Source organism: Mangifera indica, chromosome 1 (genome assembly GCF_011075055.1).
Source record: "Mangifera indica cultivar Alphonso chromosome 1, CATAS_Mindica_2.1, whole genome shotgun sequence".
Lineage (NCBI taxonomy): Eukaryota > Viridiplantae > Streptophyta > Magnoliopsida > Sapindales > Anacardiaceae > Mangifera > Mangifera indica.
In genome coordinates, this window is record NC_058137.1 from 871,629 (window position 1) to 896,162 (window position 24,534).

At 34.8% G+C, this 24,534-nt stretch overlaps 4 protein-coding genes across 6 annotated transcripts; 2 read left to right on the forward strand and 2 right to left on the reverse strand.

Moving 5' to 3' along the window:
* The first annotated feature begins 2,412 nt into the window (after positions 1 to 2,412).
* LOC123220306 (bifunctional protein FolD 1, mitochondrial-like) lies at positions 2,413 to 5,501 on the forward strand. Of its 2 annotated transcripts, none has more exons than XM_044642442.1 (5): positions 2,413 to 2,808; positions 3,792 to 4,108; positions 4,487 to 4,672; positions 4,769 to 4,972; positions 5,121 to 5,501. In XM_044642442.1, exons 1-5 carry the CDS (start codon positions 2,613 to 2,615, stop codon positions 5,289 to 5,291), a joined length of 1,074 nt encoding a protein of 357 aa, XP_044498377.1. In that variant the 5' UTR covers positions 2,413 to 2,612; the 3' UTR covers positions 5,292 to 5,501. The 2 variants fall into 2 exon arrangements, with proteins under 2 accessions (XP_044498377.1, XP_044498369.1); XM_044642434.1 differs by having other exon boundaries at positions 2,415 to 2,808; positions 4,487 to 4,723; positions 4,805 to 4,972.
* Positions 5,502 to 6,060: 559 nt separating this feature from the next.
* Positions 6,061 to 12,923, reverse strand: LOC123220296. Of its 2 annotated transcripts, XM_044642412.1 has the most exons (15): positions 12,520 to 12,923; positions 11,987 to 12,114; positions 11,673 to 11,805; positions 11,171 to 11,327; positions 11,014 to 11,092; positions 10,062 to 10,102; positions 9,799 to 9,915; positions 9,561 to 9,641; positions 8,863 to 8,925; positions 8,744 to 8,795; positions 7,698 to 7,772; positions 7,230 to 7,277; positions 7,006 to 7,041; positions 6,840 to 6,914; positions 6,061 to 6,354 (listed from the first exon to the last, which is right to left on the reverse strand). In XM_044642412.1, exons 2-15 carry the CDS (start codon positions 12,098 to 12,100, stop codon positions 6,283 to 6,285), a joined length of 1,143 nt encoding a protein of 380 aa, XP_044498347.1. In that variant the 5' UTR covers positions 12,101 to 12,114; positions 12,520 to 12,923; the 3' UTR covers positions 6,061 to 6,282. The 2 variants fall into 2 exon arrangements, with proteins under 2 accessions (XP_044498347.1, XP_044498357.1); XM_044642422.1 differs by lacking the exons at positions 11,987 to 12,114; positions 12,520 to 12,923 and having other exon boundaries at positions 11,171 to 11,346; positions 11,673 to 11,806.
* Positions 12,924 to 14,863: 1,940 nt separating this feature from the next.
* LOC123225239 (ethanolamine-phosphate cytidylyltransferase) lies at positions 14,864 to 20,419 on the forward strand. The gene is made up of 8 exons (XM_044649154.1): positions 14,864 to 15,707; positions 15,806 to 15,987; positions 16,694 to 16,765; positions 17,360 to 17,427; positions 17,677 to 17,797; positions 19,269 to 19,334; positions 19,433 to 19,555; positions 19,956 to 20,419. The coding sequence occupies exons 1-8, from the start codon at positions 15,131 to 15,133 to the stop codon at positions 20,025 to 20,027; spliced, it is 1,281 nt and encodes a 426-aa protein (XP_044505089.1). The 5' UTR covers positions 14,864 to 15,130; the 3' UTR covers positions 20,028 to 20,419.
* A 1,101-nt stretch (positions 20,420 to 21,520) lies between these two features.
* Positions 21,521 to 22,908, reverse strand: LOC123225257 (protein LURP-one-related 17-like). The gene is made up of 2 exons (XM_044649179.1): positions 22,206 to 22,908; positions 21,521 to 21,988 (listed from the first exon to the last, which is right to left on the reverse strand). The coding sequence occupies exons 1-2, from the start codon at positions 22,488 to 22,490 to the stop codon at positions 21,575 to 21,577; spliced, it is 699 nt and encodes a 232-aa protein (XP_044505114.1). The 5' UTR covers positions 22,491 to 22,908; the 3' UTR covers positions 21,521 to 21,574.
* Between the last annotated feature and the right edge of the window lie 1,626 nt (positions 22,909 to 24,534).

The following is a 24,534-nucleotide window of genomic DNA, read 5'->3' on the forward strand; positions in this document are numbered from 1 at the left end:
TCTGACACAGCAATCGACATGTATTGAATAGCTTTTGGCTTGCTTCATTTTAAAAGACCATAGCAAACATTCAACTCCCTCCAACAAAGCTCACCTTTCTTATAAGGCCAACTTTATATTTATATATATATATATATATATATATATATATATATATATATATATATATATATATATGCTACGTTTTGTTATCTATGCTCACCTAATCTAGTATCCAAAACCTGCATTACTAAAGCAGTACAGTAAGTCAACCAGCTTTACAGGGAACCCATAATTGTACTAGTGGCAATAGCATATGCTAATTTGTCACGAGAAATAAAAATGGAAATGGGAAGAGAAGGCATTATTGAAACCAAAAGTTTAAGGGGATCCAGATTCAAATCAAATAATATTCAACATTACAGGTTGAAGTTGGGAAGAAGAAGACAGAGAGAGGAAGGCTATGCAAAGTGTCAAACTTCACGTTCCCAAATTTGCAACGTAGCGTTTGACATTTTGCATCACGCTGCTGCGAAAAGAGATTATTCAGGGTTCAGGCGAAACCTTGCGTGGGAAAATTAAATTTGCTCACAGTAACAATTTTTACTTTGGGCTGTAGGCTTGGTTTGACTCCAGAGAAATAGAGAGGGATTGGGAGTAAATACAATAAAATTGACCAAACACTGAGCAACGAACCGGAAAAGAACAAGCTTTCACAGTCGACGAGGACAAAATTTTACAAGGATGACATGACAGTAGATCTGAGGCAGCTATTATGATAATCTAGTCCAGAGTGAAAGAAAGAAGCCTAATAGATTAGGCGTGTAAAAGTTGAGCATCTTTTAGAGAAACGTCCTTTTTCAGCCCTCCGTTTCACGGAAAAACAGGTTCCCTCTCTCACTCTCTTCTCTTGTCTTTCTTATGGCAACTCGATCCAACACGTGAGAGGCACAGAAATCGATGTTTCCTCATTGCTCTCTGAGATGTGAGAAAAGATCTCCACCGTCTCAATCCTTTTCAAACTCTCTCCTTGGTTTGCATTATTATTCTACTCTCCTGGCTTTGTGGTCCACTTGCTGTTTTTATTCTGTCTTGTTTGGTTGGAAAAAGGATTGCAACCTGGTACAGGGGTAAAGTCGAATGATGCAAAACTTGAATTTAGACCCGCCTGAGCTGATCTAAAACCAGCTCAAGCTAGGGTTGGTTCAAGGAGAAACAACCTCAAGATCTGTTTGGTAAATTTTTGTAAATTAAAATTTTGATTCGATTTAAAATAATATCAAACAGGTTCGATCTAAAGAGACAGGCATGGCCAAGTGAAAAATAAAAAGTACTGATAGAAGGAAAATGGTGGGCACATGGAGAAGAAGAAGAATAAAGAGATAAAATAAAAATCGCATTACGTTAAAAAATATTGATGCAGAGAAACTGACAATTTGTATTTGATAGGAAAAAGACAGAAGGATTTCATACCGAACATTCGAGCTTTAACAATACAACAATGGCGTCGATCTAAATTTGGTTACAGAGAAAAGCAAATGCGTCTCGTTGCATAAGCCAACACCACCAAAATCTATCTCATATATACATACATGTTCTATCGATTCATTTATGTATTAAATTCCAACCCATAACCAATGCCAGACAGGGGGCAGATGACCCTGTTTACATTAAAAACTAATATAAATCTTGATGGTAAGTTCGACATAGCTAGCTTTCTTCCATGATAATAATACGAATGCTAACTATACAAATTCAAGTATCTTCTTTCCAATTAAAATCCAAGTTTGATTGTTTTGCTTTTTTTTTTTTTTTCTTTCATGTAAATTATATTGGAATTAGAAGTGGCGTTAAACTCAATCGAATATAATTAAAAACTAATTTAAACCCGTTTAAAACCTAAATTGATGTTGAGTTCGATATAACAAAAAGAAAAATACTCATTAAAGATGCCAATGAAAAAAAGTTGTTGAGAAAAAAATCATTATAAAAGATGAATTTTATTAACAACTTTGTAGTAACTCAATTTGAACTTTGAATTGGAGTTAATTTAAGTGAGAATTTGATTTTTTAATTTAAAAAATAAAAATTTGTCATTTGAACAAACTTTAGGTGGGTGACAGCCTTTTAGTCATTTTTTAATAGCATTTAATAATTAAAAAAAATTTGTTGGGACTTAAGAATTTAGTATTTATTAAATAAAACTTAATAATTTAGTCTCAATTTGTAAATCTTGAACCAATTTTAAATAAATTTTTTTATATTTAAATTAATCTTGATTTATACTTTTTAAATTTTAATTTGGACCGAAGCAAATCCTAAAAAGTTTTACTTTTGAAAGTCATCAAGACTCTGTAAGTGAAAAAGTAGGCCGCTAAATGATAATTGGGCTTCATGGCCCATTAAGCGGCTGTGGCCGTGTTATTGAGAAGTGGAAAATCTGATAATCCTCTTTGCGTAGCCGTCGTTTCTTCTTCTTGGCCATGCCCATGACCGACGGCGGAAAGCTGAAGCTGACCATGTAAACGAGCCATTAGAAACTGTTCAACGGTTGATTTGAGCTTGTAGGAGATACTTATTTGTATACCCATGACAAGAAAAATACAGAAATAGGATTGTATAAGGTTAAAAAAATGATGATGGCAAGAAGTAGAATGCGAAGCGCAGGCTTGGCAGTGGCATTGCAGAAGGGATTCATAAAGAAGATGGGTTTTTATTCATACAGCAGCAAATTTTTAATGTCCCCATCACTTGTTTCTCTGGACCTCCCTGACGTATGGACCCATAACTCCAGCCACAATCATTCTCATCCACTACCATCTGTATGTTGTAAGTAGCTTCAATTCCTCCAGTTAGCTCTTGCATTTTGCTTCTTGCTGAACATTTTTTAGTCATATTGGATTGCTTTTTACATCGGGAATTGATAAGTATTCATAGATAGTATCTTGACACCAAATATATATATATATTTCTGTCGTAGTTGATCCTGATTAAACATTAGAAGTATATTGGATTTTCCTCAATGACTGAATACTTTGTGTGCAAATACCACCACATATTTGATTCCATCTGTGAATATATTTTATTAAGCATTGGAGTCTCAATAAGAGTGCTAAATCTTGCAGCCAGCCAATTCATTACGCATGTGTTATATGGTAGTGACTTGAAATCTGTAAATGGTTATGTTAATTTAGGAAGTGCGGATGCGAAATGTGACCCCAATTTTGTAATGGTTATCAAAATACAATTAAGTAAATGTAGTGCCTAGGACCTCATCCTTTTGTCAGTGTAGATGAATGGAGTAGTTATGACCTGTGCACTAGAGCAATCCATAGTAGTGTGGGTACGACTTATTGTGAAATTTCAAGTATTTGTCAGAAAAAGTTGTCATTATAAAAGTTGTATTAAGGTATATGTTAAGGGAAAGTGTTTGCCGCAAAATAGAGAGAACAAACATAATTCCTTCTTCTTGTATTTTTTTTTATTCGTAGTTAAATTTTTCTCTTTCGTTTGTCTATGGTTTTTCTTGTAATGGGTGTTCCACATAAATTCTTGTGTTCCTATGTTGAGTAATTATACATTTTTACTGTTTGGTTGCTTTGAGTTTCATAATAGCATGTGTAGATGATTAGCCAGTTAAATAGAGTTTATTCCAATAGACTAATTGGAGGTAGAAATTAAGCATTCAAAATTTGCCAATTATGAGTTCCAAGCAAGGATAATTGTATTGCCATTATCCTGAGTTACCCTTATTTCATTTTCTTTATATCATTTAAGGCCCAGTGTAGTTGATTCTTGAACGTCAATCACAGCTTATCAACATTCTGCTACTGTAATTGATGGAAAGTCGATTGCAGAGGAGGTCAGGTCAAGTATTGGTAGTGAAGTCAAGGGAATGAAGGAATCTATTGGAAAGGTTCCTGGCTTGGCTGTGATTTTAGCGGGTCAAAGAAGGGACTCTCAGACTTATGTCCACAACAAGATAAAAGCTTGTGAAGAAGCTGGAATCAAGTCTATTGTTACTGAATTTCCTGATGATTGTACTGAAAATGAGGTTCTTGATGCTCTGTCAAATTTTAATGAGGACAAATCAATTCATGGTGTTCTTGTACAGCTTCCTCTACCACAAGTAATCTCTTTAACTCTGATATAATCTAATCTTTTGCCTTTTCTTTTTCTGAAATGTGACTTTATTTAAATGAAGCATCTACCATGTAAAAGATCTGTCATATCTACTCATAGCTTTACCTGTCTTGCTGAAATTTTTACTGTTCGTAGCATGTGATCTTTGTTAAAGAAGTTTTCATTGTTGAAATGAAAATGCTGTAGATGTTCTTAATCCTCCAAGCTTGCTATAACATTGGGTTTATGTCATTCAAAGGTTCTGGTTTGGTAGAAAATGGTGGGTTGTCTTTTGTTTTCTTTTATTAAAAAGAAAAAAGGAGGAAGAGATATTTCTCTATTTGGTGTTTCGATGCAAGACTAATGACAAATATATCTGGTACAGCATTTAGACGAGGGAAAGATTTTGGATGCAGTGCTTTTGGAAAAAGATGTTGATGGCATTCATCCAGTGAATATGGGGAATCTAGCCATGAGAGGAAGGGAACCACTGTTTATCCCCTGCACTCCAAAAGGTTGCATTGAGTTGCTGATCAGATCAGGTGTGGAAATAATGGGAAAGAATGCTGTGGTAATTGGAAGAAGCAACATTGTTGGATTGCCCACATCTTTATTGTTGCAGGTAATAGATTATTCTCACTGATTTCAACTCTGCTATTCTATTCAGTTAGATAAAGATGGTTTTACCAACATCTTTGGGCAGCGGCACCATGCGACTGTCAGTATCATACATGCCTTCACAAAAAACCCAGAGACAATCACCAAAGAAGCTGATATCGTGGTTTCAGCTGCAGGAGTGCCAAATCTAGTTCGCGGCAGCTGGCTAAAACCTGGTGCAGTTGTACTCGATGTTGGGACATGCCCAGTTGAAGTAAGTAGAAATTCTTTCATCATTTGCTTGTTGCTGGAGCTTTTCACATTTATAAACCATTCAATGCCCTATTGACTGGTAAAGCACCTTTAGTTTCCTAGTATAAATGTTTAGCTTTGAGTTCTGAATTCACTCTATGTATGATCAGGATGCAAGCTGCGAATGTGGTTATCGTCTCGTAGGAGATGTTTGCTATGAAGAAGCAGTTAGATTGGTGTCAGCAATTACTCCAGTGCCAGGCGGAGTTGGACCAATGACTATTGCCATGCTTCTCTCCAACACTCTCGACTCTGCCAAACGAGTATACGGTCTTACTTGACTGCCAATGCCAGTAAATTGCCTTGTTATAAGATAGCCTCAACATTTTTTACATTTCTCTGCCCTAATTAGAGTAATGAACTGAGTTGAAAACAACCAAACGACCTTGGCCCTGCAGAAAATCAAAGCCAGTCACTGATAAATTTGAAGAAAACAGGTAGACTGTGTAGTTCCAGTTCGGTTCATATATAACTGCTGCGGATCTCCCCCATTGTAATTCTATCTAATGCAATCTTGCACCAAGAAAATGCGGTCATTATATTGATAAAAAATTCCTTTAAATCATATGAAATTTTGTTAAAAAGTGGTGCATGCTGCCATCTCTTAACATTCACCATTTCTAGTAACAGGTACAACAAACCCTAATCGTGAGGTACCGTTGCCAAGATAAACAGAAATATTGGATTATAGCTGGATTTGATGTGGACTGAATTTGAGTAAGGTCTAACTCAAGTTGATTTAAATTCAATGAACTAGTTTTAGATCAACAAATCATACTCAACTTGAAATAATTTAATTTTAAATTTGATATAAATAAATTCAAACACAAATTGTTTAAGAAAAGCAAATCAAATAATCAATAAACAGATCTTGATCGTTCATAATACAAATATCACATATCAAATGACACTTCAAGGTTGAAATAGCAGAGTTGACAAACATCGATTGTGCCTGAAAGCCTTTGCCTATTATTCTCACCATAAGCCTGACGCTGGTATCAGAGGTTGATACAGCAAAGCCGACACATAAATTGGGCAAACCCTAGTATGTTTAGGAAAAAAATTGAAAATCTATTTAGGTCATCATGCGTAGGTTACACCTTCGCATAGTGACAACAAGAATTGGTTATACTAATTTCAAGTAATATACATATGTAACATTCCGGTTGAGATTCTTCATCGAATCATACCAACCTTAGAAGAAGCAATGACAAATAAATTGAAAATAATCACTCAAGATTACACTGCTTTCCAATGAATACAAGGCTTCTCTCATCCTTCCACGTCAGTTGACTGTGCTGGCTCAACAACAGGAGGTATGCAGTCCACTTTGTAGCGCAGGACCTATTGCAAAAGTGAACGAACATAAGTTGTCAGGAGAATCAGAATTTAGAGTCACAAACAGCCTGCCAAAGCTAATTTAAAAGTGGGCAAGGGCATGGGAACCAACCATGGGATCACATTTACTTATGCTGCTTACTAATCAGAGTTCTTTGCCAAGTTGAAACACGTCATCTATATATCTTAAATTTTAAAAACGTATGATTGTTAATTCAGGAAATAAAAAATCCATATGGTTGTTATGCTGGCATAACCAATATAGAAACCCTGATGTTCACAAAGGTCAGCAGTGTTGTGTACAGGATATTATGCTACATTGCTTCAAGAATTCCCAGAGAACTATCATTTGATAATATATTAAGACAGTATTACAAAAAATTTTCCTGTGGTAATAACTCAACTCTCCATAAAAACAGAGTCTGAAACTTGAATTGTGTCAAAAAGAAAGTGAAAATCGACTAAGGAATTCCTTGAACCCATCTGCTCACCTTTTTAAAAAAAGTTGAATATGAATTGTCCCAAATGAGTTTGTAGTTCCCCACCATAATGGTACAGAAGTTGCCCTGCAGAAATAATCAATGAGATTGGTGGGAACTTGCTATTACATAGCAAAGCATGGTAAATAAATGTTTGGCAACAGATGCAACAACTCACTTGATCAGACTCATAACGGCGGTAAGGTAATATCAGCTGAGGGATAAACATCAATGGCCAGCAAAATACAAAAAGAAGCAGTTAAGTGTAAAAAAAAAAGAACTGGTATAAGTAAAGAACAAGGAAGCTACAGAAGGTTTTGAAGCACAATCAGCACAAAAAACTTCAGCTGATGAGAATCACATTAAAATATTAATAGTATGCACTAACATAGTTCGACTTACAGTTTTCTCTCCAGAAGGATTTGTGTACTCCAAACTAAAACCAATATCCTGACAGCAATGAATTAAACATTAATATTATAAACTATAAGTCATGCATCTTGTACAAATGCAGCACATGAGATCCACAGATTTGATAATAAACTGCAAAATGAATTTTGTAAGTTATTGCAGTTAAAATGGAACATATGCAGGCAAGGGACAATAATGCTCAGAGTTTCAAGTAATAACAAAATAACAAGGACTCCCAAATATCCTTCAGAATTAATTTAATAAACAAAAATTTGTCAATTTATAATAAATTTAACACAATTTCTCCAAAAAGTTTGAAACTTAAGTCCTCATAGCATTATTATTTCTGGTTTTCCAAAGCGAAATTATGAAAATATGTTGAGTGACACTCAGAAAATACATATGATTTTAAGAAAAGAGAAATGTATAAATTACAATAATTATGTTAAAGAACTATACCATATTAATCTTGCCTTGCACCAATGAAAAATCCCAAGCAATGTAAGAGTTTACAGAATCCACAGTCAAAGAGACCTAAAACAACAACAAATTAGAAAGAAATGGTTCAGATTGGCATTATGTACAAAGGTCCAAGGACCAATGAACAGTTACCAAACAGAATACATAAGAAAATTCAAAGATGTTCTGTCAAACCCATCCAACTAGGCTAGATTAAAAGATAACTATAAAATAATAGTTAGATCCATAATTTTAATGACCAATTAAAACAAAAAATTGTTTGAGATTGTTCTTTAAGGTATATACAAGAATAGGTAACTGCGGCATAACCTTGTACACTAATTCTCAACATCAAAACATTTTGAGCAGCTGAAAGCACACAAAGAAGTGACCCAAATAAAAAAAAAAGAGTATATTAGGGTCATCCACCAAGTTGTTAAGTAGGAGACAGAAGAGAGCAAAAGAAACTTTTCACAGTTCCTAGTTTTCTTATATGCCCTCATATTATCAAGAGAGGCTTCATCAGTTTGGATAGAAGGTTTACAAACCTGAAGCCTCTCTATCATTCAAATTTTTTCTGAATTTGAGATACTAATCCACTGGGAAGAGGAGGGCCTCATGCCACCAAAACATATACCAATTCCAAACAAAACCTTCCTGTTTCATTTCTGGATTACTCTTTTCTCTCCATGCATCTGAACTGAGAAGTGATTTTAAGACATTGATTATTCTCTTGGAATCCATCTGGAATAGGGAAGTTTTTTTTTTTTGGGTTTATAGCAGACTTCTGGAATGCAAAGGGCTATCTTTTTTTATTATTATTTTTTTTTAAATAGGTTTTCTCAGTCCTGTGGTTTTTGTGCTTCTTGTGAACATCTGATGGTCCACTTTATAATTGTAACTTTTTATTACAGTTCCTTTAATAAATTCTTGGGATCTTATCCAAAAGAAAAGTGAAAATAAAGCAGCAGCAAACTACACAAAAACGCATTTAAAAATGACCTTCAAAGATGAGCAGACACCATTAAACAGATTTGAAAACAAACCTCATAATTTTTCCCAGCTTGAACAGTTATTTCCTTGTAATCATCATTTTTCCTGCAATGAAAAAACTAGCAATAAGCAGGAAATTCAGGTAGTGCTAAGCAAAGACTTTGAAACTTACCCAGCTTCTAGTGCACCTGCAACCTCTGCTGAAATAAAGAACGGGGAATTCGCAAAGACCTCACTGGTACAAACAAACATGCCAGTTAGCATATTTTGATAAATTTACGAGCACACTTGAGAAATATTAGATTAAAAAAAGGGGGGTGTGTTCCAATGTTCAACAAGAAACCTAATCCTACTATGTCGTGTCAGCCACTCAATACTCAAACAAGCAACATCATATCTCAGAAAGAAAAGACTCATCAAATAAGATCAAACTATCCCAAGTAACATACATCAAGAAATTAAAAATAAGACTCCTTAATTTAGAGCAAATAGAAAAGGAACATGATCACCAGTAGAAGCGTCAATTGGGCCATGCCGAATGGACACCCAGCCCAAAACCCGGGATTAAGGCCCAGACCAGTGGCCTTCCGTGCTGGGCAGTGGGCCTATGTGTTAGGCCCATGGGCCTTAAAGTTTTCATGGGCTGGCAAGGCCCATCACCACCTCACCAGTTTAAACCAAACCAAAAACCAAATAGAGAAGAAGAGCACTGATACATCAACTGCTTTAGTAGCAATATGGTAAACATAAAAGCTAAACCACATGACTACTAAGCTTTGTAACATCACCAATAACTATAATGACAAGAATTTCATGACACATAAAAGTATAATGATAAACAATTTATAAAAGCATGAAGCAGAACAATACCCAATAAATTTGGTGAACCTCTCAAACTCAGAGGTGTAAATATCAACTGCTTGTTCCAAGACAGCAATCTGATCTCTCTTTCTGATAAATTTATACATGAGCCAAACAGATTAAAGCAGAAAAACAACAATAAGAAAGTGCCATTACCCACTAAGTACAGATAATAAATCATACTCAGTAGAATTACTAGATGTAAATAAAATTACAGAAAAAACAAAGATTGGAAGAGATATCTCACAGTTTATTAGCATTAAACCTCCCCCATACCAACAAAAGAAAAAGTCGGATAAAGGTCACCATTACTGTTAGACTGTATAAAGGAGGTCCATAACGTTGTCGCTGCTCTTCCATAGGCCTTAGATAAGAAGAATTAACTCTTGTCATTCAGCACAATCAATTCAAAAATTCTATGATTAATGTTTCTACCTTTCAATCTAGGTGAAAAGTAGTCATCAATCTTATAGACAGCTAAGATTATTTCCAAAAGCAGAAATAACATACCCATCATCATCATTTATTTGACGAACAAAATCCAGTAAAACCTACATCAAGGAAAATAAAAGCATCAGAACATCATATATGTTTACCCATATTCAAATTTTTTGCAGTATATCATATCTATCTGCATTAGATTGCCAATAACCAGAAACTATTACCAATTGAGAAAGCAAAAAACTAACAGGTAACACAAAAGAACCATAGAGAAAATTAGGTGCCTGCACTTTTTCTATGGTATGATTTTTAAAAAGCTGAGATATAATACCATGTACTTGAGTGTCAAACTGTTAGGAGCCATGTATATACACGTAAAAAGGTATGTTAGGACCCCTGTATATACACATAAGGAGAAACTGATGGCACGAGCACAGGGCAGCAACATGGGAAGTACAAGTGTCATTCACACAAAAAGTAGGATAGGAGATAGGAACACAGGGAGATGATGATGAATGTGGCATAATTTGAGAACGGCCAGCGGTTACAAAGAGGAATAAAGGTTGGAAAGGAGAGAAAAGATGCAAGAAGGATTTTAGAAGAAATGAGTGGACAGAGAGTGCTGGCCTCTCGAATGCCAAGCGTAGGACTATTTTAATTCCATTCCTAGTTTACTGTTACATTGTAGACACAGCTCAAATCAATTCAAATCATATTATTATCCTAATTCATTTTCACCGTTATCTGTCGATTTTGCATTGGTTGAGAGCTGACAAGTTGCATGTGTGGCCATGCTGGCAATTACGTTGGGTGAGGATTATGGAGCTGCAGTTTTTAGCTTAGTACAGGTACTTATCACACACTAAGCTATATTTTTGACCCCAATCAAAATATGAACCTTTTTGTTACTGATCAAATCATCCTAATATTAGTAAAGACAAACAATTTTCCACAACTGCAAACTTGGATAAGTATAAACAAACCAAACAAAACCCTAAGTGAAAAGGATAAGATCATCTACCTGTGGAACTCCCACCAAGTACTTGACAAGTGTTTTATAAACACCTGTGGCAGACCCAAGCTGAGCTAACTGTCTCCTCCTATAATTGTAATCAGCAGTTACACTGTCAAATCATTCAATCTAAGCAAAACTTTCACATGGAAACAAGTAAGCAAACCTATCCATTTGTTGCTTCCAGAGAAGGGCATATTGGTCACGTATGCTTCCACCAGAATTAATTAAAGCATCAACCTCTGCTTGCTTATTCCTCTCCGATCTATCTTTTTGTTGCCTGATTAGTGTTCCCCGAAAATCTTGAGGCATGTAGGTCATGACTGAAGACAGGCATATTACCTAATTTAACTTTATACATTTTTAGCAATACCGTTGTTCAAGCCCAAGCTCTAACATTCCAGACTCTGGTGCTGCTGTTAAACTTTTTGACTTTTAGAAGTTTGCTTATTCTAAGAACAAGCTGAAGTAATTTAACCAAAATTATATGAAATCAGTTTCCAGACTTTAGATTAATTTCACAAGTGAACCCAATTTCAAAACAACCATTACCTAGGTTAAGTTCTAGACCAAGTTTTCTCTTTGTGTTTACTTCTAACCATATTCACCCAGAAACCTCTTTAGTTGCAAGGAATTGTTAGTAACACTGGAAATTTAAAAGAACTAACCAGTGTTGAATACACGATCAGAATTCATAGATTGGAAATTCTTCAACTCTTTCAAACTCCTTTGAAATTTTTTACTGAGCCTCTCAAAGACATTTGCTGATTCAACATCGTCAGGTGTAGATGGCTGTTGAAGCTGCAATCAAAAAACAAATAGAAGATGAAGTCATAACTAATAGCTAAAGTCAGCATTGGCAAGTTACAAAGATCATTCAATAGTGCTGCTGGCAAGATCCTACAGCAATACAATGAGTACTACATAGATACGCTAGAAACTTAACAAAACAAGTTTCAGTGCACAATAGAATGAATCTTACCACAGCTGGCCAATGTGATCTTTCCAGTAAAAACAGGATTTCCTCCATATGTTCCCGATTCTTCCACATATTCTCATCAATTTTATGGGGAGGCTGGCGGTCAGCCTCCTGCATCAACAAGCTCTCATCTAGCATACAAGAAGAGTTAGATAGTTAATTAAAGTTAATAGGCTATGATAAAGTAAATGAACGATTCAAGCATAAGTTACCATCTATGAAGCAACACTCTGAAAACGCTTAAAACCAAATTCAAATACTCTATACTCAAAACGAATCACCAGATATGCAGAAACGTACTATGCCCCATAAGAAAAATCAAAATGCATACACATCTCTCTTTATTTTCCTTTCTGCAATCAATTGTTAAAAGCTAAAGGAAACAACAGAGTGACGCAATACAGAGTATGTGACTAATAATGAAGGAAATCTGAGCAAGTAGAGACATTTAAATTATGTGGGTATCGAATTAAGAAACAGAGCAACATATTCAAACAACAATAGGTATTTTTAAGACGATAGAAAGGGAAGCTAACCTTGAGAGGGGGAGAGACCTGTAGCAAATCATTGACAATAGAACGAATCTGAGAAGAAAGGAGAGAGACTTCATCGGAAAGAGGGGCAAATGGGTACTTATCATAATAAGAAGCCAAAAAACTTCTGGTAATGGGCACCAAACCCTCCGTTGATGCCATTTTAGTTACAGTTACAGGAAATTTCAATTGGGGTGTATGCCCTTCTTCTCCTTCTTCTCCCTGATGGCTGATCCCCAACGCTCCCAACGCCCACGAAAACCGAAGTCCACGCTCTCTCAACTCTCTCTCTCTCTCTATTTATTTAGTTTGGTAGAATAGCACACATCCCTGCGCCCTCCCTCTGGGTCCCTGTATTTAACGCTTCTTTTATCCAACAATTACTCTCAATTTCAATCAGATTTTTGTTTGTCCTTACCAGTAACCATCTCAAGCACAACAATTTTATTTATTATTTGTAATTGGCCAAGCAACTATTCCCACCCAAGGATTGATGTTTTCTCAAGTATCCTCTTTAATTTTAAAAATTTTAAATATCCACCCATAAACAATTAAATTTAACAGAACCTTAACCCTTCAAATTTTATTTCTTTTTTCCCTTTAAATTTTAAAAACTAAAAGTTTTCCCTAACCTAAGTTTTAAAAAATAACAGTTTTCCTCTAGAGTTTGATTTTCAAATCTTCGATGTGGTTGTCTGTTGTTTAATTCTCTTGAAACTTCCTCTCCTTCCAACGGTCTCTTTCCACTCATTTAGACATCCAATCAACGTCGAATGAAGTTTAGAAGATGACAAGAGGTGAAGAGTTTTGTCAGGGAAAACGAAGAGCTTTATCAGGGAAGACGAAGCTCTTCGTCTTCCCTGACATCTTCGTCTGGGAAGACGAATAAAGAAGAAGAGTTTCGCCTTCCTCGACGAAGCGCTTCATTTTTTAGAAGAAGATCGACACCAAACATACGTCCAAATAGGTGGAGAGAGACCGTCAGAGGGAGAGAAAGCTTTGAGAGAGATAAACGATCGGCAATGTTACCGGATTTAACACTAGAGATCTGAAAACCAAACCTTAGGAGGAGATTGTCATTTTTTAAAACTTTAATTGAGGAAAAACTTTTAGTTTTCATAGTTTAAGAGAGGAAAAGGAGATTATATTTTAATTTATTTTTAATATTATAGATAAAATAACGATTTTATCCTTATTACTGTTAAATTCAACTATTTATAGGTGGATATTTGAGATTTTTAAAGTTAAAAGGGGATACTTAAGCAAACAGCAATCCTTGGGTGGAATTTACTTTTGGCCTTTGTAATTTTTTGTTGATCAGAATCAGGACAGGCCGAAAGAGCGAAAGGCTTATTCCTGAATCGAAAAAACAAAATTCTCCTACAAATTCAATAATAACACAAATTCCTTTAAAGTCAACAAACCTTTGTACATACCCCCCATGGTTTCAGAGTGGATGGGCCTGCATCGTTGTTTGGCTCAAATAAACTAAATTGGAATTGGAATTTTAGCTTATCGGCCTCAAGATTGATACCTTGCAATGTTATTAGATCTCACCTCGCCAATAATTCTTTTTTTTTTTACAATTTTTTTATTTATATAATTAAATGATTAATTTGAATGAGTTAAATTTGAACTCGAATTAATTATTTTAAATTTAAATTAAATTTAAACTAATTTTTCTTTAAACTCAATTTAATTCAATGTAAGAGTATCTTTATTATGACCAATTGCTATTTACCATTAAGATTGGAGTAATATGATAAAAATGATGATAAAATCAAAGATTTGACGTCTGTTTTGATTCATCAATTGTCACCAATTGTTAATGTGTAGAAGAAGACAATGATAACAGAGGCATATTAATATAACAATAAAACTATATATACCTATTTTTGATACATAATTTATGTACACAGATGAGGTGTTATTATGAGATTTGATGTTTATTTATCATATGATGACGCATGTTTTAAAATCACCTAATTACATGATAACACATTACTGTGTACATGAATTGTGTATTAAAAATAAATACACATAGCATTGCTCTTAATATAAAATAACTTTCTTCTCTTTTATGGTAACAATTTTTGTTGACATTTTTGAATGATATGTAGATAAATAAACTTTTCAAACTTAGTAGGTAAAATAATTTCATCAAAGTTCGGGTGGGCAATAGTTATTTGACCTAGAATATTCTACAAAAGGGTATTTTGGTAAATAAAAATTTATTATTTCATTTTTCAGAAATGGAGAACCAGAATAAAAAGAAGAGAAATGCTACAGGGGTATTTCAGTAAAAAGCCAAACACCTAATATCCATAAAATAGTACAATACAATACAATACAATACAGTAAAATGCAAAGGAAGACGCCGCACCGCCGATAACTTAATCTTAACATCATAGTATTACGTATGGATAAATAATCAATTCATAATTCTGGTTGGAATGAAACCCTAGAATAGAATAAAGGCGCAAAAGAGAAAGCAAAGTTAAAATTAGTGGGCAAGAAAAGAAAGCTTGGGAAGGCAAATGGGAATGGAATAAAGGTGGGTCGGCGTTGGGGTTGATCTGAAAAATTATAAATTAAATCGAATTAAAAATTTTGGATGAAAATGGGTTCGGAGGCGAAGGAGCAATTGTCGATGAGATTGATAGTGGGTTGTTTGGTTACAGGGGCAGCGTTGGTGGCCGGGTTTTCGGTGTTAAGCCTTTATTTGGCTCCAAAAGGTTCTTCCGTAGGGCTTGGATTGGGAAGTTTGCAATGGAGGAAGAAAAAGAAGAAACCAGTACGCGTGTACATGGACGGTTGCTTTGACATGATGCACTACGGCCATTGCAACGCGCTCCGTCAGGCGCATGCTCTCGGTGACCAGTTGGTTGTTGGTGTTGTGAGCGACGCGGAAATCACGTTGAACAAGGGTCCTCCGGTGACGCCTCTTCACGAGAGGATGATAATGGTGAATGCCGTGAAATGGGTCGATGAGGTAATCCCAGATGCGCCTTATGCTATAACTGAAGATTTCATGAAGAAATTGTTTGATGAGTACAACATCGATTACATTATTCATGGGGATGATCCTTGTGTTCTTCCTGATGGAACTGATGCCTACGCGCTCGCCAAGAAGGCGGGTCGCTACAAGCAAATTAAGCGCACTGAAGGTGTATCCAGCACAGACATCGTTGGTATGTTTCAGCTTTTATTTTAATATTATATGGTTTTCCCTTTCTCCTTCTCTTAATTGTTCTTTTATATATATATAAAATTCCTTGTACATGGACAGGTCGTATGCTTCTGTGTGTTAGAGAGAGATCTGTTAGCGACAGTCACGACCACTCTTCATTGCAACGGCAGTTTAGCCATGGTCACAGCCAGAAATTTGAAGATGGTGGATCCGGCAGTGGAACTCGTGTCTCTCATTTTCTGCCAACCTCCCGAAGAATTGTTCAATTCTCTAATGGCAAGGTATAGAATTTTTTATTTTGTTTTTGTTATTGAGAATTTAGAAAGGGATAATGATATTAGGAGGTATGAAGAATCATATTTTTTGTATTGAAGGGATGAAACTTTGTTTTTTTTTAATTAAAATGACGAAACTCTAAGATTTCCTAGGAATCCAACTTTAAGATTTTCCCATAGAAGAGTTCAAACTATAAGTATTTTCTATTCAATGTACCAAACTAATCACCTCCCTTCCAACAAGGTACCAAATTGTTTGTTTTGTTTTATTTTGGAAGGGAGGTGATTAGTTTGGGAAATACTTGGAAGTTTAGTCTGTTTTATGTGAAAATCTTTAAGTTTGGTTACTTTAATTGAAAAATCTAAGAGTTCAATCCTTTTCATGAAAAAAAAAATTGATCACTTCAATAGAAAAAATAATGCAATAGTTTAACACCTCCGGATGTTGTTATCCCTTTAGAAAACTATTAGATTGATTGATTGATTTGCCAACGATGGTGTCATAGTTATGATACCATTTTAAAACTTTTTCAAATATCATTTAGTTTCTACATAATGGATCATCTCCTTTTTTTTTCAGCTTTGTGCTATTCTCTGTTCTTTCTGGTTGTGATGCATGCTGCTCTCTAGTTAGTAGAATATTCCTATGAAAGTTTTCTTGTGAGGCTTACCTAGAACTTTCTTGAGTAAAATTATGTATTTGGTGTTGCAGGGACCTGGACCTGATGCTCGTATAGTCTATATAGATGGTGCATTTGATCTATTTCATGCTGGGCACGTTGAGGTATATTAATGTTACCTTGTTGTCCTGATCAATGATGAATTTCCTTCTTATTGTTAAAGAAGTTTATGGTGTGTTAATGAAAAAGGTTACTAACCTTTGACAAAGAAATCCAAACTAGAAGCCTCAATGATACTATAGTGAAATCTGATGCAAAAACAACAAAATGAACTACCTTTATATATATATATATATGAGGAAAAAAGAGGTTCTTGAAATTCTTTTTAGAAGGAGGCCCAAAGAGAAGGCTAGATTTAAGCTTTATCACTAAGAAATTGATATTATTTCATCTCTTGAATCTCGTAACCCTCTGTTTCTTTTTTGCCAAGTAACCCAAAAATTTCCTAGACTACACAATTATATAAAGATTTTGCTTTTATCAATTCCCCAGGGCAAAATAAACAGAGAATCATGATAGGCTAGAGTAATCCAGGTAACTTTAGTGGTCTGAAAAAACTTAGGCCACAATCCGGTAGGTTACAACGAAGAGATGATAAACATTTTCCTCAATTTTGTTACACACACCGAAAATGTTTATGGATCTCTATATGTTATCTTACAGTCATATTCATCTTTGAATATTACCTTGCTGTGTAGATCTTGAGGATTGCACGGGGGCTTGGAGATTTTCTTCTCGTTGGGATACACAATGATCAAACTGTCAGGTAGCAAACTGCTCTTATTTCTTCATTTTTCTCTTTTTCTGTATATGTATACATTTATAATTTTTAGTTACAGTAGCATAGAATGTTGACCAGATTAAAACTGATTCCACTCTGCTACATGAAAGCTTGAATAATTTATTTATGATTCTGTAATGCTTTGATATGATAAGAAAACAGAACATGTTTTATGTATTATTATCTTTTTATTAGAGCGTAAGTTGATTTGTAGCACTTTTTATGCTATTGCAGTGCAAAAAGAGGAACTCATCGCCCTATTATGAATCTGCATGAAAGAAGTTTAAGTGTTTTGGCTTGTCGCTATGTGGATGAGGTTATAATCGGTGCTCCATGGGAAGTGTCTAAAGATATGGTTAGTCTCTTCATTAACTTAATTTATTTATTATGAGAATGAAGAATTGTTATAATGTGTAAAGAGAACAACAAAAAAGTGAATAAGCTGTCTTCCAAAAGAACTAAGGAATCCAGTGATCAGAACTATGGCAAAAAAAGTTAAATTGGTATCTTAGATCCCCTTGGAAGTCCTAAACAAAAGAAGTTTATGACATCTAGGCACTGCTGCAAGCCAATTGTCCTAAATGAAGAAGAAATGTGCTTTTCTAAAATATGAGGTTGATGAGGTTGCAAATTTTGGAAAAATTTGTTTTAATCTCAACAGAATAGGGTGTCCTTCCCTCCAAATCATAATGGGTAGCCATCATTATACACCGACAAAACAATAATTTTCTTCCTTTCCCAAAAACTTTCAATGAGATAGAGTTTGACAAACAGGGCAGCACCAACAAAGTTTTATTTTTGAAAACAAGGTGATCATATGGCACTTTAGCCTTCCATATTATCTTTAAGGGTTCAAAATGGTAAACATTGAATTCATTAATAAGATTTAGCTGCAACTTTCCTGACTTCTCCAAGTCCTTCTGTCCCTCCTCAACAAGCAGTTAATTGTGATAAAGCCTTAAGTTTTTCCTAGTACTGTAGTTGTTAGTATTTTTATCTAGCTTAAGATTTAATTTCAACCCCGATGAGATGAAGGGGAATTTATCTTCTAAATAATGGATCAACCATTACCAGGTTAACAGCTTATAGAAATATTGGGAAAGATCACAGAATGCTGCGTCCCCAAACCTTATTCTTCCCCATTGCTAACAAGCAACTATTAGAAAAGACAAAAATGGATTCTTGTCTTGAGTGAGAAATTCCAAAGACAAAACAAGTCGTTAATAACACTGTTGGAATCTCTACCATTCTTGTGAAGATCATGTGTACTTTGATGATGACATTCCAATGGGAGTTGCTCTCAGAGCTACCGACTAAAGATCTGGAAGATTGCACAACAAACGCAATGAAAACCTCAGAAGCATGGCATTGCGTGTGTCCAACAGAGTTCACATGGGGCTTGCCCATGGGCATACTGCAGCGACAAAGCTCCAACCTATCACACAGCCGAGTCAGTTCCTTGTTAAAGTTGTCCAGTAACTCTTAGTAATTTCCTTTAATTGATATAGATATAGAACTTTTGAAGGAGAGGAGCAAAGCAATTGATAGTTGAGTTCAAGTCTAGTATTCTTAGGACTGCTCTAAAATGTTTTGGATTTCATTGATTTTTGAGATTGAAGATTGAGATTTCTCCTTTTAAAAAGGAAAAAAATAGGCTCACATCCGGTGGCCTGGCTTCTTTTTGTATTTCTGAAACTAGTATTGTGCATTGCAAACATTTTTGTGTTGCTTTAGCCTTTTCTCTCCTTGGTCCAAGGATGAGTGTTGAAGTCATAACATGTTGTATATATTACTGTTGTAACTTGATCAAATTTTGTTTACTGCAGATCACAACCTTCAACATCTCACTAGTTGTCCATGGAACAGTGGCTGAGAACAATGATTTTGCGAAGGTAAAATTTTAGAAGTTGCTCGTTTTCATGATGTACAATTACATTTATGATTGAGGTTCCAAGATCCACAATTTTCCTGACATTTCGTTGTTATACAGGAGAATGACAATCCATATGCAGTTCCGATTAGCATGGGTATCTTCAAAGTTTTGGAAAGCCCACTGGATATCACAACTACCACGATAATTAGAAGGATTGTATCAAATCATGAGGCATACCAGGTTGGCTTACCTCCAAACTCTCTTATTTTTTACACTTCTGAAAAAATAGAATAAATTTTGCATCCTTTTACGGTCACTAATTTTGTTGAGAGTTCTAAATATGTTACCATGATATCAATTGACTGGATAAAGGAGTTGGAAAAATAACGTTTTTAAGATGTCATTTTCTTGCCACTGTCATTGGTTTGAATAGTCTTTGTTTAGACAGAACAGTCTCTGCCTTTATTGGGGAATCCCCGAAGAGGGAGAGTTGGATCAAATCTGTGCTTGTCATGAGCTTTTCCTATAATCAGTTCGTTTAAAGCTGCGGTTATCAGAATCTTACATTTGTACAGTGCTTGTTATATCTGCCATTGTGTTTTAACCTAAGATTTTTCTTGACCCTCTTTTTTTTCTATAGAAACGAAATGAGAAAAAGTCAGCCAGCGAGAAGAAGTATTATGAAAGCAAGACTTTCGTGTCTGGTGATTGATTGAAGTATCAGATCATCTGGTGCATGATGCTTGGTGGATGCATATTTACTTAATTCACCAATAGTTTTTTTGGTACGATGTATGACCCAATTGAGGTCAGTGATTGAAGATCATATGCTATTGCTGAGTCAATCTTGTTTTGGAATTCTGTACTTCTAATTTTGTAGGCCACTTGGAATTAGATTCCCAGGCAATAGTCGAAAGTTTAGGGTAGAGATTGAGCCGGTTATATGTACAAGTGCTTGCTTCAGTTTTATGCATTACCGGTATTATTATAGCCATTAAATTGGTTCTGTTGAACTGAGAAGAGCAATTATGTTACAAAAAGAGGATTGAATATGATTTTTCCGTTTTCCAGGAAATAAATATTAGAAGGAAAAGTTTTCTCTTCTCTTTTTTTTTTCACAAACAGATCCTGATAAAAAGTTTATCTGATCTCTATTGACACTGCAGAAAATGACTAGCCGATTCCAGTAAGAAATTTTTGAGAGATATGATACTTGTATGGCGTATATATTAGGGATTATAATTTATTATTTCATTACACAAATTATTAAGCTATTTTCTTATAGGACTCGGCTATTTCTCTTTAAAATATTTGGTATTTCTCCAAAATTTTGTTTATAGTAAGCAAAGTATGTTATGAATAAAAATGGATCTTATCTGAGCTGTTCAAGTTCGAATCATTGTTTGGTTCAGTTTACACCATCTCACCTTGGCGGTGATGCTGTATTAGAGCTCGCTTTATTGGTCATTTTTCTGGGTTGGAATGTCTTTCTCTTTTGGAGATACTGTTTACCAATTGAGTAAGTTGAGTTTAATCTTACAAAATGATCTATTTTCAAGTTTTACTTATGACTCCATCCCTGGTTATAAAGACAGCAAAATGGAAATGGCAACTTTGTGAGATGGGATCATCCTCTGTAAGTAGAAATTTACCCTAGCTTCCCCCTGGATTCTTTAATACTTAAATTATGCATTAATTAATTTTCACCTTTTCAACTGCAAATCCTACCAATGCTACCATAGTCAGGTTATAAATTTGTATATGGGACAGATTACCAACTCATAACCCTATTGCAACCATTTTAATGACACCTCTAATAGTCAATTTTGTAAGTTTCTAAAGAAACGTGTTGAGAAAGGGAGAAAGGTGGCATGTATAGATGCTTTCAACTCCCTTGAATTTGAAGCAATTGAAATGACAGAAGATACAACGGTAGTTAGGGGTGGATTCCAACTTGAGCCAGCTCACTATTTGGTTTAACCTTAAGTTGAAAATCGATTAGTTTGTCGAATTCAAGATTAACGCTTTGTCGACAGCAATTCATCGGAATTTGTCTTGTTAGCTGTTTTTTCCTTCCCCAATATCTTCTCTTTCTCTGGTACTATTATTAGACAACTTAAACTGATTAAGATGTCTCATGTTTAAACTTTGTCCGGCTCAAATGCATGGCCAGGATAATTTTGATTACACTATCTATTATTATTATTATTATTAATATTAATCTTTTAAGTACAATAAGATTGGTTGATGAAAATTGAATTATGAGCAAAATACTGGAGCAAATGGCTTGCTGCAGATGCGATCCAATACTATTACAAACGCCATAACCAGATGAGTGGGAAAACCAGGCTGAACAATTAGGCTGAACACGTCGTCGCTTAGCAAAATCGTTGAGTTGACTCTCTTCCGAGCAATCTTCGCTGTCACTTCTCCATTTGCATTCTTTATCTTGCAACTTCTTCTCCTGAAAGACCCCTCAATGGTGAAATCTGGTGTATTCGACTGAGCTTTTTTACTCCGCCCTGATCCCATGTAAACCTCCGCTTCATCTTTGCCGTTGTGGAAGAACACCGGCGATCTTCTCATCATTGAAAATACTCTCGACCTCTTTCCATAACTGCCTTCTTCTCCTTCTTCTCTGTATGCGTTCCACTGGTATTGCATGCTTAACATCTGCCCACCATAAACCACGTCAGTACTATTTTTATAATTTTAGTTACGAATAATATATTATTTCGTTAAAAATAAGTAAAAATTTACAACTTTAATGAAGAAAAAATAGTTGACGAAATATTTATTAGCTCCTATTTTTCTCTCGTAATTGCTAATTTTTTTAGTGCATGTACATGAATGTTGATGATGATAAGGAAAGAAAGATTGAAGACTTTACCTGGGGTTTCAGAGACAGTAAACCATTTCCAGCTCCATCCATGAGAAGAAGACGAGCTGCTTTATTTCTTGAATAATTATCAACTCTGAAAACCAATCTCCCATGGCGATCAAACACTGTGAATCCATCAGTCCCTTGGAAACTCATGCTGGATCTCTTCCATACTGTCAGCGTACTTGGACAACGACGTACTACTTCATCTTCTTCTTCCTCCTCAACTACTTTCTCTTTCGACATCAACAAATGATGACTATATTTGTGCTCAGTCGGATAAACTTTAGACATACTGAACAATATGCAACTTCTTAGAAATACCCAGACACAGAAAGATGAACTCAACAAGGATATATATATATATATATGAGAGGAGGAAGTGGCGGTGGTGATTATACATGGAAACTTCGATTTTGATTTTGATTTTGATTCTCAATCCAAACTTTAACAGTAGCAAAGATGTTATAATTTATTAAGAAATGGAATTATGGAATAAAAAAAAAAGATGCGTGGAAAGAGAGACCTTTGTCTCGGCTGCTTGTCTAGTTTAGTGGCTTACACAACTAATTCCACCAGGCCCCCATTAATTCGTCTGGTTTTTCTCTTCTCTTTTATACCAAAACCATCATCTTTACCAATAAATAAAAGGGTTCTTGCCGGAATTTGTTCCTTGTGATTCATGCATAATTATGTTACATTTGGAGTCTGATATGTCTAAAGTTTTTCCTAGGGTTGGTCACACAGCAGAGCCCCTCGTAAATTTTATTTGTAATTTTGTTGTGCTAAAATTCTATATAAATATGACTGTAACATTCTTATATAAATCTTATACCGATAAAGTAAAAGAAAGATATTGTGTATAAACATCCGACATTATTTAAAGAATGACGAAAGAAAATTCATTAAACAACTTTTAGACTCTTAAATTTTTAAGATGTAAGTTCTCTTCGAAACAGACAATATCATAATAATGAATCAGTTTTTTGGATTGAATATTACCATTAGTTATATCTTGTAACCTTAAAATCAGTAAGTGATTTTGATTTCCAATTTCTAAAAAACTTAGTACAATTCTGGACGTTCGAACCTCGTAAATCGTTATTATTTAATGTTAATGATTTTGATTCTTAATTTCTTGTCGCTTGATTCAATTAGTAACGGCATTTCTGCATGGAAATTTTAGTGGTGTTGGAAAAGTAGGGAAATCATCATTTCCCATATTTTCCCTCTAGGAAGACATTATGAAACACCCAAGAACAGCATCTGGTTTTTCACATTTTTTTTGTCAGTCCTGTAGACGTCAATGGTTTTGTTTCTTTTTCCTTCTCATCTGCTAGAAACTCATATTGTAGGTCCTGCTAAATTTATGACTGCTAGCTAGAAAAATATATAGAATAAATCAAGTGGCTGAGGATTCTTTGAACCTTCTTCATGTGACAATCTTTGTCGTGATAAAGAAACTCGGTTCTCTAATTTTCATTTAAATATGCATCAAGTTGATCTCTAGAGTGAGTATTCAAAGGCTAAGACTAGCTTGGGGGTAGATTTAATTGAACTAAGTCAAATTTGGAGTCAGCTGAAGCTCCAATTTATAATGCTTAACTTGAATTCATTTGAACTGATTTATATTTTTATTGAAAAGTTATTAACAAGATAAATAATATCATAATAAACAATATCATCGGAGAAATAAATAAGAGGATTAAATAGATAAATTAATTAATTTTAAATTGAATTAAAACTTCATTTTGAGATTATCCCATTTGAATTGAATCGATTTGAATCCGTTCCACCTAAGAATATATATATAAATTAGGGTTTTAGTTGAAAGAAGTCCAATGTGTATATTTTTTTCTTCTTGTTTTTACTTGCTGTCATGATCGAGAGAATTTCGATTGATTCTCCATCTGACGAGGTATTTTAATAAATTAGAGCAAGTTGGATGAAATTTGAGTCAGGAAACCACTAAGTGGTCTGATCAGGCATGGCATCATTTTCTTCATGAATACAAGACTGGCTACCTACTTACGTAACTTTGTGAGGAGACAAACAGATGACCTCTCCATTTATTCCAGTCACATCCATCCAATCACCATTCACCCATGTGCATTTTCCTAATTTCCCACTTGAAACAACCCAAAAACAGCAATAATCCCAGGTTAATTTAAATGTATAGGATCGAAATATGCATGCTGATAGATATATACTCGAACCACCAAGAATCGATTAACTAGAATGATCATCCATGCAGCAACAGGATTATATTAGGATTCCAATTGTATGATATCTGATCCAAACGTGGGTTTTATGTGACTTTAGCTTTTTAGATCTTAAC